Source organism: Erpetoichthys calabaricus, chromosome 4 (assembly GCF_900747795.2).
Source record: "Erpetoichthys calabaricus chromosome 4, fErpCal1.3, whole genome shotgun sequence".
Classification (NCBI taxonomy): domain Eukaryota; kingdom Metazoa; phylum Chordata; class Cladistia; order Polypteriformes; family Polypteridae; genus Erpetoichthys; species Erpetoichthys calabaricus.
This window is the reverse complement of record NC_041397.2, coordinates 41,784,331-41,798,449: the sequence shown is the minus strand read 5'-3', so window position 1 is coordinate 41,798,449 and position 14,119 is coordinate 41,784,331. Positions and strand designations below refer to the sequence as shown.

General features: G+C 38.1%; 1 protein-coding gene across 8 annotated transcripts in view; it reads right to left on the bottom strand.

Moving 5' to 3' along the window:
• LOC114649973 (arf-GAP with Rho-GAP domain, ANK repeat and PH domain-containing protein 1) overlaps positions 1–14,119 on the bottom strand; it is a 365,104-nt gene that overhangs the window by 167,536 nt on the left and 183,449 nt on the right. For 7 of the 8 annotated variants that reach the window (XM_051926528.1, XM_051926526.1, XM_051926532.1 and 4 more), the window contains 2 exons: positions 8,195–8,298; positions 1,687–1,833 (listed from right to left, as the gene is read on the bottom strand). In XM_051926528.1, the coding sequence (XP_051782488.1) occupies positions 1,687–1,833; positions 8,195–8,298 (251 nt within the window). The remainder of the gene's footprint in view (positions 1–1,686; positions 1,834–8,194; positions 8,299–14,119) is intronic. The other variant, XM_051926529.1, reaches the window with a different exon arrangement.

Genomic DNA, 14,119 nt, shown 5'->3' with positions numbered 1-14,119 from the left:
GTCAGCGCCAGAGTTGAAGCCCCTAACGTTGCGGTCAGCAAGTCGGCCAACATCCGCCATGTGCCGTCTTTCAGTTGCGAGAAGCAGATCATAGAATGGTTGAAACTGTTGCCCCTAACGTTGCGCCACGGCGTGTGGTTCGTTTATACCTCGTGTCTTCTCATTAAACTTTTATCTCGCGAATATGTTATTGCAATCCGCAGCGGGAGCGTTTCTATAAACTTAATTTAAACTTACGTTTTACACCGTGCTTTGTTTCCCTTATGAACATGCTTGTATGCTTCACTCGCTCCCTTCTCAATTGTTTAATGAATTTTTTGCTCTTCGCTGTTTGCGGCTCTTCCGTCATTTCCCCCTACTTCGTTCTTTTATCTCGCGAATATGTTATTGCAATCCTTAACGGGAGCGTTTCAATAAACTGATTGAAAATAGTTTTGCATTTACCTTTTTAGTAAAAGGCGAGCTTTTAAGCCTGAGAAATCACCCCGTAAATGCACACGTTTAATTGCACGTGTTAATATGTATGGTTACACAGTATTAAAAGACAGTGAACAACGTCAGTTACCTTTGTTCCCGCGTTTGATAAAAGGCGAGCTTTTAAGCCTGAGAAATCACCCCGTAAATGCACACGTTTAATTGCACGTGTTAATATGTATGCTTACACAGTATTAAAAGACAGTCAAAAATTAACGTCATTTACCTTCGTTCCCGCGTTTGACTCGTGCTGTAAATCTCTTCCTTGTTTTTAGTTCACGTGATTACGTAGGAGGCGTGATGACGCGATACGTGACTCCGCCTCCTCCATTACAGTATATGTACAAAAAATATATTCCAGTTATGACCATTACGCGTAGAATTTTGAAATGAAACCTGCCTAACTTTTGTAAGTAAGCTGTAAGGAATGAGCCTGCCAAATTTCAGCCTTCCACCTACACGGGAAGTTCGAGAATTAGTGATGAGTGAGTCAGTCAGTCAGTCAGTCAGTAAGTCAGTGAGTCAGTGAGTCAGTGAGGGCTTTGCCTTTTATTAATATGTATAGATTTATGACTTTACTTTGATAATCTGTCAAATATTCTAATTAATCTGTCGATTTCTTTTTTGAATAATACAATCATTTTAGCATTAATGTGGCAGTCTTATGATTAAAGACTGCAAATAAATTTAAGTGAAAAGCTTCTTTTCATCAAGCATTAAATAAAAATAAAATGTGTCTATGTATCACTTGCATTTGGCATATGACTAAAGAGTCGGAACTCAAGGGATAATACATAAGTGATTGTGTCTTCAATCTTTTGTTCATCTACAACATCAAATTTGCTTAGATTATTTGCATTGTTAATGAAGAATAAAGATTTGGCTAAGATATTATCATTTAGCTGTTTTTTTTTTTTTTTTACTTCGTTGTCTTTCATTTTTTTTAGCTCTAAACATGGAAAGCAAGACCACTCCGCTGTCCCACTATTGTGAATATGAATACTTACTCATCCTGCTCCTACTCTAAAGTAGTAGTTTATATTGTTGTGATTATATTTGCCTTGTGCTATTCTGGACTGAAATGTGATAAGATGACATTTATCATGTTATACCAGGCTACAATGCTGCACCACAGTAGTTCCTTATTTAAACCAATAAATGTTTTGCTTAACAAGCATACTAAGAAAAGATTAAAAAAAAATGAACACTTACCCTTGTGGTGGATTTTTGTACAGCCAACCCACTTTAATGACTTGTGAATGTAAAGACGGTACTCCATCGTCTTCTTTTGATCTAATACATATGCTGCTTGTCAAAGCTGAAAGTGTGCTAAGCCCATAATCCTGCCATGATGGACAACTATTAAACAAAAAAGAAAACACCAGTCAGCTAAACAGAGACAATAATCGATTGTGCCATTCCAGAATATAATACAGCAAGATTAAAGAGCTGATATTCCAATACGTAGTTCTAAAAACAAGACAAAAACTTAGACAAACCCGAAATCATAAATCTTCAAGTTGGAGTTAAGTAAAACTTCACAAATTCACTGCACAGTCACTCCCAAAACACTTCACAGAATTAAAAGAAGAGTTGTATCATATTAATAAAAATTATTAAAGCTGGTGTGAGGCTTTGAACACTATTAAATCCTCTTAAAAAGCTAGTATTTTACAATAAAACACCACTGTAATTCAAAACTATTTTTTTTTCCCAAATGAGCTGTTTGTTTTTCACTTAAGTATTGTTGGTATACAATCTTTTTAAAGATTATAAAAAACTACTTTTGACATTTGTCTTTCCATCTTCATAAGCTAAAATAAAGGTGTAGACTTTAGATATCTACTGTGTATTTTGAAATCATCTTTCATTTTTCCAATCATTTCTTTTTGATTTTTATCCCTACATGAAACAAGAATCAAATTATGAGTCACAGAACAGTCATGTGCATATATGATGATAGTGAGCTTATCAAGCTGCACAGACAGTGACATCACAGTATGGTTTCCTGTTAGGCAGATTACTGATCATCTGCCTTCACTGCTTCAAGGTCTACATGTGTTATATACTTATAAGCCCATTTCTGTTACTATTCAGATGAATTAACACTGTCCTTGTCTATATATTTTAAGAGACAGTTGTTCTCATAACTTTTACAGCCATTTGCATAAACATGTATTCATCTTTAACCCTTTCATTTGTGTTTCTTTTTGTTAGTATGTTATTGTTTTCATTATTCTGAGAAGTCACACAAATAAGAAGTTTATTGTATTATGTACACATAACAACAAACGAACTTGAACCTGAAGTAAAACTGTGCCTCAATTTCACTTGTTACTGCATCAACAAAAATGGCTCAATAGATCCCTGTGAAATTTGGGAAACATCTGTAGGATAGGACAACTTTAAAATACAAGGTACTAGAAGCTGTCATCTACTGTTATCTATAACATTTTGAATACAATGTAACAGCTCAAATGTCAAACTTGAGCTGTCCATCCAGTGTTCAGCTTTATTTGCCATGCATCCTTCCACAGTCCAAAGACATATTGGTTAGGTGAATTTGCATTGCTGGTATGTGTGTGTGTGTTCTGTCCACCCTGCAATGGACTGGCACCCTGCCCAGGGGTTGTTCCTTCTTTGTGCCCAGTGTTTGCTGGGATTGGATCCAGCTTCCCTTTGACCCTGTGAGTGAGACGTGGGTAGGAATTGTTAATTTTTGCTCCTACCTTTACTTAAAAAGAACTTTAAGTTACACATTATATACATTCAGAGTTACTTTGCACACTTTAATGAAATAGACAATCGTATAAAAATTATGAAAAAAAATTAAAATGTACGGCTTTACATGCTAAGACATAAGTAACAGGCATCTAGTCCACATCAAGTTCTAAAATAAATAAACAGAACATCAAATGATAAGCAACATTTAACAGAATGAAAATAAGAAATTATTAGTATACATATCAGATCCTTGCAGTCTATAATTCTATAGCCTAACACTATAATGTCAAAATGCCAAACACTTAGAAATATATGTAAAAATTACATTTTCAAGTAATATTTACAAAGCTCTGTAACACAGGTAAAGGGATGTGTACCAAAGCTAGTTAGGACAGGCTTACTAATTAATATAATACCTAACAGATCAATAAATATTTCCAACAGATTACTACTATCATTTCCCTTTAAACCGTTATAAAGTGTACTAGTTACTTTAGTTCAGAATTCACATAGCTCGATGAATAAAATTATTGTGAATCCTTGAAACATTTTCTCAGATTATTTTTCAACTAGTGATAAAAAGAAACACTGAAAAAACTACAAAAACAATCTTCACATCTCTCATGATTTCTTATTCATTAAATCCATCTCTTCCCACCACTTCAAACAACTGCATCATGACTTCCATCAAAACTGTAAAAGCATGGCTTGAGTATGTGTATACTTTATGTACTTGTTCCAATGACAAGTGGCAGTCAGCAGCAAGGTCACCACGAGAACCATACAAGGAAAATACAAACCTCCTAATAAATAAATAACACTCACACTGGCAATGACAAACCACATCTGCTTGCTATTTTTCGGGAGACAGGAAGCCACAATGGGAAGATACACCCTGCCATGACTAGCTCCTTGGAAGGGCTGGAGAAAACAATCTCTTAATGTAATGCAACAAAGCTTTGCTGGGACTGAACCTACATTTGAAAACGGGTATACTGTAGGTATTATGTAGGATTCTCAAGAGGACACAAGATGTCCAGGTTGACAGATGGGGCACATAGTAGCGCGGGAAGTTAGTATCATGTTGTTTAATTTAATAGAGAGGCCTTGGAGGAATGGCCAGAGGTCATGACTACCTACCCTGAAACTAGGTAGTATTACATTGTTCCTGAATGGGAGGAGCTGTCTGAGCTACCTTTAAAGGGAATAGACAGCTGATAGGCTGGCAAGAAAACCCAACGCACTGTATGAGTTGTGGATAACAGCCGTTGGTGGTGAGGCTCTAATCTGTTATTCCTCTGTTGTCATAGCAGCCTACCTGGCTCCAGAAGCGAAAACAAAATGACATTGAAGGCTGCTTCATTCCATTTAGTTCATTTAGTCTACAGTCAGAAGAGTATCGGAGTTTATGAACACTGTTTGATAAAGGCCAGCTCTTGTTTCCAGTCTGGTTGGGGAGTGATATACATGGCATTTCCAGTCATCTTCAAACCTCTTAATTCACTGGGTTTTAGCCATCATGGCCTCAACACACACCTAAATCTACACTTGCCTATATGAAACTTATTTAGAGTCACAAATAAACTTAACATGTATATCTCAGGGATGTGTGAGAACTTATGCAGAGGCAGGAAGAAAGTGCAAATTTCACAAATTTATTACCTCATCTTAGATTTTACAGCTATGAGGTATTAGTATAAACCTTTGGAGCACTAAGCTGTTCCTCTGAAGTATAACTTGATGTGGAATCTTGGCAGTGTAGATCATAATTTTTGAATGGTCATTTTGACAACGCCACCCAGTAATAACTATAACCAAGAATCCAGCTGTGATACTCTCTAATCAATGATGTATGCAAATTGTTTAGTAAATTTCTGATAGAATACTAATAACAATATACTGTACATTGAGTTAACACCTATTCGTCTCTTTGAGACATAGGTGGTACATAGGTGGTATAAAATTTTATTAAGTAATAATAAAATATATTATGTAATAATTATGTAATAAACTGTTCGGTGCATGCGTACTGTATACATTACAAAAATGTAAAATACACTCAGTGACCACTTTAATTAACCTCCTTAACATTAATTTTATTCCAAAAAACCATGTTTAAAGTGTTGCATTTTTTTTGTCATGAAAAATTACTTTTATTAAATCTTAAAAATATAATAATGATACAAATGTAAAAGGCGCTACAGACTCAGGCAGAGGCATGAACTTAAATAAAAGACTTTTTATTTCTCTTCAGCCGTGGGGCACGCCTTCCCTGTGTCCCACGGGCCCAACACAGTCCCACAAGTACTTAAATTGCACACAAACCACACTTCTTTTCACCTCAGCACCACCACCACTCCTCCTCAGGCTTAGTCCTCCTCCTCCCGACTCTGGCTCTCTCGAGTGGTGGTGGCTGGCCTTTTTATACCCCACCCGGATGTAGTCCAGGTGCTTGGTCACCTGGGCCTAATTGCATTTCCGGGTGGGGCTGAGGAATTGACCAGCCGGGCTGGTAAGTCCACGCAGCTCCCCCTGGCGGCCACCCAAGCCCCCAACCAGGCTCTGGAGGACTCCATGTCCCATGGAGCCTTGCGCCAGGTTGGGGAATCATCGTCCACCAGGGAGGCTGCCACCAAGCGTCCCGGGGGAGGTACTGAGCTGCCCATGCTGGCTCCCCCGGAATGGATGCAGTAGGGGCGTCCCTGCCGGGCATGAGACCCGGCTGTCCTTCACACAAATAATAATAATTAATTAAAATAATAAGAAGAAATGAACAATAACAGTAATAATAATACTACTAATGATGCCAAAAAAGTATGCAATCTCAAAATGAGTCCTTTGTGTGGTAAATCTTAAAGCACAGTGGAAGACACAATCCAATGTCAGAGTTGGGGCAATAATAGCATGTTTCTTTTTGGATTTTCTTTCCAGATTTATCAGTTTTTGAACAGCACACTGCACAGATACGAGTTGGATTCTATTTTTTTTTTGTTGGGAGGTATATAATCAATAAAATGTCTACCAATAAGATGCTCTGGATTGATCAGCGATGTGCTGGGTCAACCGCATCCCTTTAGTGGAAGTGTGGACGGTGGATGTGTGGCAATGATTTGTTCTACAAGCTGACAAGTAAAGTTTACATGAGATATAGTTTCACCAAGTTTTTGTTTATATAAGATGAATGCATTCCAAATGCACTGTTCCATGATGATAAATCTTTTTGTAGTATTTCTTTTGTTGCCTCTTGCATAACAGGATAGAAAGTCAATTCTTGATCCACATGATTTACGCTGCCCATCAGGCTATTGTTGTCGAACACTGCACAAGGCCTCATAACCTGCTTGTTGCCTTTTGCCTGTGCAGTGACTGTAGCTGCATTATGTACAGTGCTAAGAAGACAAACATCTTTCTTGTCCTTCCATTTCAGCGCATGCACTTTACCCTTTTGTCAGGCTATTGATACACCTCACTGTAATTTAGCTATACCAAAGTCTTCAGGCATGCCCCGATGGTGAGGACACACTGTTCCATATGCCTCAGTCTTTCTTTGCAGCAAGGTGTCTAATAGCTCTGGCGAAGTATAAAAATTGTTCATAGTTACACAGTAACATTAATCATGAAGACCATCTATCAAAGTCGGCACCCATGATGTAGCAATGCCGTACTGATTGTATTTTGGATCAAACATTGCCCCTTTCCCTGTGTACTGAACTGAATTCCAAATGTATCCCATTTTAGACTCAGAAAGCTCGATAAGGTTTATGCTAGATCTTGCTCTTTGTGAGGCGATGTACTGTATCCATGACAGTCTCCCCTTATAAGCCATTAGACTTTCATCGATGCTTTTATCACAGTCCAGAATGCAAATGCTCCAAAATTTTACTACAATCGTGTGGTATCGCGTTGTTCATTTTAAGTACTGGATGGTGTCACACATGTGCGAATGGGAGGCAGCTAAAGGGCCCGAATAATAACAATTCCACGCCAGCCCAGGGGGTGGCGAGGTGCACTGACTTTCTCTCTCGATCAACTGCAAACCATTCATGGGAAATCCCACAAGGTTCTGGAGCCCATGAAGACAGGTGTGTGTGTGTGTGTGTGCCCTGAGGTGGGCTGGCGCCCTGCCCGGGATTTGTTCCTGCCTTGTGCCCTGTGCTGGCTGGGATTGGTGGGATGGAAAATGACTGACTGACTGATTTTGGCCTTAGCATGATTTTTAGTACTAGACATGGTGTTTCCACCATTTCAGTAACAATTTCTCTCACAGAATAAACCGAAATAAACAAACATCTAAGTAAGCAGCAGTTCTGAGGTTTAAACACCTTAATAATATGGAAGAGAACAGACACCTAACCTGCATGTCTTTGGACCGTGGGAGGAAACCGGAGTATCCGGAGGAAACCCACGCAGACACGGGGAGAACATGCAAACTCCACGCAGGGAGAATCCGGGATGTGAACCCGCGTCTCCTAGCTGCGAGGCAGCAGTGCTACCACTGCGCCACCATGCTGCCCTCCCTAGATCTCAATCCAGCAAATCACTATAGGGATGTGGCCAAAAAATCAGTAAGAACTGTGCAATGCTTTCAATTGCTTTGTTGAGTCCATGCTTTTTCTACCTGAAATTAGAGTGATGCATCTAATGAAGTTTTTACTGAATGTATATTGTCACAAGTACTAAGAAATTATGCATCAGGAAACAACATAAACAGGATACCATATAAAATGGGGGGGCACAGTAGTACAGTGGTTAGCACTGCTACCTCAGAAATTCACTTCTGACATTCTAATTTCCCTCCCACATCAGAATGAAGTATTTTAGGTTGTTGACCTTATGTACTAGTGTAAGTGAGGGTGTGCTAGTAAGTGGATGTACTAGGACAGGTTGCAGTCCATCTATGAACCTGAGCTGGATTATGTTTGTTTGAAAATGTTATATTATGTTGCTTTCTAAAAGACTTTTGAAAAAAAAAATATTCAGACAAAGCCTGACTTACTTATTTAATATGGTTTCATAACTGTCATTGTCATCCTCCAAGTGCTCATCATCGCTATATAGGCTATTTATTCTTGTCTTCTTTACTTCAGGCACCAGCAACTGCTGAAAAAAGACCACATATATTGGAATTATTGTAACTAATGCGGACATATAAATATATTTTCAAAATGAAATATAATTTTAATAATTAAAATAAGCAAATTAATATTAAAGATTGTGTCAAATAAAAGATAGTAAAGTGTACTCTAAAACACATATGCTCTTGTTTTCATAGGAAGTGATAGCTCAGAAAAATAGCATTAGGTTAGCATGAACAGTAATTAACATTTAAATTGTATGAGCTGAAAAACAAAATATATATCAACATATGTGTCCTTTTGGTTTATTGTTACAATGAAAGATGTACTGAATTATGAAGTAAATGAAAGGCTTGCAAAATAAAATAAAAACCAAACCTAGACGTGGTTGATCCCATGTAAATAGAAACCAAACTAAGCCGTACAGTAATAGTTATTGTCAATCATAATTAGTAAGAAACATCATACAATAGAGCTAAAAGTAATCACTGAACACCTTTACATGTTTTAAAAGATAATTGAATGTGGGGATTAAAAAAGCCACAACATAAATTTTAGATAGAGCCCGTGAGTATGGTAAAAGTTAATTATTTTTACACTAATTTTACACTAGAACAATTCAAGAAGATTTGCTTGTTATTAGAAAACAAACAAGTCACTAATGCAGCATTTATGACAATCTGATTTTAATAACATTTGAAATTTTGCATTTTACATTCAAAATATTTGCTGCCACTCCCTTCAACATCAGCATATTTGGTTTTTCATAGTCTCGCCCATCTTAAAGGATAAGTTTGGTATTTTTTAAGTCGAATTTATTTCTTCACAAACATGGTATACAGTGGTGCCTCGGTTTGTGAGCATAATTTGTTCTGGAAACATGCTTATAATCCAAAGCACTCATATATCAAAGCGAATTTCCCCATAAGAAATTATGGAAACTCAAATGATTCGTTCTACAACCCAAACATATTCATATAAAAATGATTAATACAAAATATAAAGTAAAAATATGTAAAACAAATTAACCTGCACTTTACCTTTGAAAAGAATTGTGGCTGGTGTGAGGAAGATGAGAGAGAGCAGAAGAACAGGAGGGTTATTGTGTAGGACGACTTTCACTATAACTAACGGAATCACTGCTATCTGTTGGCTCACTGGAATCTTTTTTGTTTTTTGCGACTTTAACAAGGAACCTACCCAAAGACAGTTGCTTTTGCCTGAAGAGTCACTAAACTTGGACACAAAATTTTAAAAAATGCTTTACACACTGTAAGGATTCTAAACTCTTTTGGGATTTCCCCCCCAACGGGACGACACGCAGAAGAGTGTCCTGAGGCAACCACAAGGCTCACAGCACTGTAGTAGTTTGCCCAAAAAAGTGAATCCGAAAAGATCGCAGTCGCTCTATAAGCGCCCGCCGTCGATGGGTAATGCAAGGAACATTATAAATGCAAGGACACAGTATTACTTGGCCAGTAACCTGGTCACGACTCTGCCGGTTTGCTGTGTCTGTGTATAGGAGAGCGGTAGATCCCGCTACAATAAATAACCGTGCTGTTCCTGTTACAAGCTGAATAAAGCTGGTTTTGCTAAAGTACTGAAACTCAGCCTTGTGTTTTGGGGTGCATGACAGAGATTCGCATGTTGCAGCGCACACACATGGTCACCATGCTATAGTACACAGTATACGCTCATACGGATGTTGACTATATGAGTGAGGCACACCGACTGAGACCGAGTATGGGAGATGATTACCCACGATCCTGCGGCGAGAGAGAGAGAGAGAGAAGAACCATCGGCTCAGTTGTGATCACATGACGCTCAGCCAACAAAGCGTATACGGACTACTTGTATTGCAAGACCTTGCTTGTTAATCAAGTTAAAATTTATTAAAAAGTTTAGCTCGCAAACCAAGTTACTCTCAATCCAAGATTTTACTGTATATGCATTTGCCTTGTGAAATTTTGTCTAAAGTTAAGCATTTTCTACAAATTAAAAGAAAAATCTTGCTCTAACAAGTGCTTTACAAAGGAGGCTATGGGGCACAGAGGAAAAACTTGAATAATAACCAAAATATGTCAATTTTTCAAGCCAAGACACTTGTTAAGTATTGATCAAAAAATTACTCCATTGACAAATATATTTGAATCTCGCCCAGACAGGGTTGCCCATTCCTTGAGCAAGGCCAGACGTGGTGTTTGCTGACAAGCACCTTGTGTTACATGAAGCTGGAAAAATTCTAAAGAGACCACATGGTGCCTCCCCTAGGGTTCATTGCTCCCTACACAAACAACTCAGGCCAAGTGTAATGCCAGTCAGGTGACAGGATTAGGTGAATAAAGCTGTAGCAATTTTGACTGACTGTTGAGATGTTGTAGGATGTTGAAAGATTCAGGCTAGATACAAGTTGCACAAAGGTGATTTCTCTCATACCAGGGAAGGCATAATTAGGAGGAAAGGACTACAGGATCTGAGCTAAGCATGAGTTTTGAGTTATTATTAAATTTCTGGATCATGGAGTTCCACAATACACACAATGTTTAAACAAAAGGATGCTCATAAGTGTGTGTGATACCAGAATAACTTTATCCAAAGGCAGAGAGAGATTTTGTCATTTTCCCACCTTTTCCAAGTTCATGTGTTCTGGACACAAGGGTAAAGAGAGGCTGACCACAATCTGGTGATGTGCTGGATAGTTAGGTGGAGTGTCTGTAGGATTGATCTGTAAGGTCCAAACAGGTAGTGACAATAACTCAGGATGCCTCTGTTCACCTCAAAAGAGCTACTTCTTTTTATTGGGTGAGGTTGGTCTGAGACATGAAGTGTAAAATAATTCTTTGAAATCCTCCATATTGAGTTGTGATCAGTTAAAATCAGTGTATGTCACAGTGACAACCTTAAAACCCCATTGGTAGACACCACTGTGAGTAAAGATATCAAGTTGTGTGATTATAGAAAAACTGTCATGAAATGTAGTCCATTTAATTGTAAACATTGGACTATTTCAAAGGTGTGTTTGCCTTCCCTCCTTTTCTTGATTTTGATGAACAGGATACAAAGGTACTGTCAAAGCATGCAGATGATCCTGTTTGGGAACCTAGACGTTGCATCTGTGCTAGTTGCAGATGATGCTGTCCTCTTGGCCTGTGATCTCCAGCATGCAGTGAAATGATTCATACCTAAGCATGATATGTAATGGGTAAGATTTAGCACATCCAAATCTGAAGTCATGCTAGCTTGTTCTCTTTAAGTAAAGTGTTTGCAGTTGCCCCTAATGGAGTTCAAGTACCTTGTTCATGAGTGATGGCAAAGTGACTGTGAGATTGGCCAGTGAGTTGGTAAAGTGCCAGTGGTTCTAGAACATAGCACAGGTTGAATCTGTAATCTGAAATTCCAGAATCCAAAACTGTTTGAGCACCAGCATGACGCCACATGTGGAAAATTCCACTCTAGGGTTCTGTTATAAAGCTTGGCTTGGATTCGAGCATGAAAAACTGCATATGCCAAAAAGTGGAAGTGAATAACATGTGCGGATTTAAAACAGTTGTATTCTTTCATAGTGGGATGGGGTGGGGGAAGCTTAGAGCCCAAGAAAGCAACGACACACGATCAATGATCATGAAGAGGGTAGGTGGGGAGAGTGTAGTAAGCTTTATCTCTTTCAAGTTAATCAAAGAAATGTCCTGCTTTCTAGACCAAATAAATGCACTGGAAACTACTCCACTGACTGAAATTGTACGTGTTTGATGTAAAGTGGTCATCTAATTTTTTTAATTTAATTTCCCCAGTTGTGGTGTATAGGGACATGATTCCTTGGGAGATTTCTATGTAACTGAATATTTAAGAAAACATTGCCTGTCTTTGTCACTGCTCAAGCAGTCTTTTAGAGAATAATTTTTTGTTTTCACCTTCTCATACAACTGCTCAGCCACTGATTTAAAGTCATTAATACGATTTTCTGCTTTGGAGACTAAGTAAATGTGAAGATAAGACAATATTGCTTAACGTTTTTAGGTGCTCTAGCTCAGTGCCCCGTGCAGCATCAACCACAGCTAACCAATGAAAACAACCAATAAGTTTTGTCCCCCATGAAGCAACATGATAACACCTGCAAAGCAGTTCAAAACGGCTGCACGGCATAAATTTCATTTGCAAATGACTTGTGCATTAATGGAATGTCACTGCTTAAGGTTAACAAAAGCAGATTCATTTGTGCTAGATGCCCTTATACAACATGAGTTCAGCAAATTGTTCCAATTATGTTAGGAAAACTGGACACTGCTACAAATTGCCTTTTTATGTTGGCATAAACATGTTATTTTATTTATGTGTACACAGGTCATATAAAAACTGAATGTGTAGTGCTTCATCAGTCTTTTAATGACTTCTAGAACTGCAAGCATGATGGACTGAAGGTTGGCTGAGTTTTTCCTGAGCCGTTGGCCAGTTTCCAGGGAAGTGACAACAGGTAGCCATTGTAAACTGACAAAACAACAAAAAAGTTCTTAAGTACAAATATGCAGCATTGGCTGCCTTAAAAGGGAACTACGGTATATATGTACAGTATGCATCATATGCATCACTTTTGAGGTTTAATATGTTGACATAGATAGATAGATAGATAGATAGATAGATAGATAGATAGATAGATAGATAGATAGATAGATAGATAGATAGATAGATAGATAGATAGATACTTTATTAATGACAATGCACATTAAAATAACAGCTCAGAGATATAAATTATTACACACATGAGTCATCATTTAGCTGGTTTGGGTGCATTTCCCTACTTGATCAAGTGTGTCCCAGCCGTCTGGAGTTTTTTTTGTTTTTTCTGTCCACCCTGGCCATCGGACCTGACTCCTTTTCTATGTTAACCAATGTTGTCTTATTCAATTTCTTATTTTGTCTTTTCTTTTTCTTTTCTTCATTATGTAAAGCACTTTGAGCTACTTTTTGTATGAAAATGTGCTATATAAATAAATGTTGTTGTTGTCCGAAAGATATTTCATTATGTATATGCGAATGTTCCTTAAATCTGAAATACTTCTGGTCCCAGGCATTTCAGATTAGGTATACACAATCTGCACTAGACTGTGATGGTGAGGCAAATGCTGGGTCTGCAGGAAAGGTTTGAATTTATTAGTGAGCCTGATGCTGAAGTGTCACCCACTCTACTCGGGTCCCAATCCAGATGGTTGTGCATGCTCCCAACCTTCATCTCCATTCTCACCAATGTTTATGAACACTAATGCATTTATTTCTAGTAGGATTGACTACTGCAATTCAGTGTTCACTGGATGTTCAAATTGTTCTTTATACAGCTTCCAATTAATCCAAAATGCTGCTGCAGGAATTATTACATGAACAAGAAAATACAATCACACAACTCCATTTCTTATACCCTTACACTGGCAGATTGCAAAATCCTGCTTTTAACGTATAAAACTTTAAATGGCCAAGGTCCAGCTTACTTATCTGAACTTATCATTACATACACACCAGAACACACACTAAGATCTCAAGATGCTGGTCTGGTTATGATTCCAAGGATTAATAAAATAACAGTGGGAGGCCAAGCTTTTAGTTACAGGGCACCTAAACTGTGGAATGGCCAGCCTGCTACTATAAGAGATGCCCCCTCATTCTCAGATTTCAAAGCCCGGCTAAAGACTCACTATTTCAGTTTAGCATACCCTGATTAGAGCTGCTGATTTTCTGTGCATGCTGCATGTCTGTTATTAGTCATTAGAACTAAAACATAGAATGATAGATATAATTTGTTACTAACCCTCACCTAATTTGTTTCTCTTCTTGGTCCTCAAATGTGGCATTTCTGC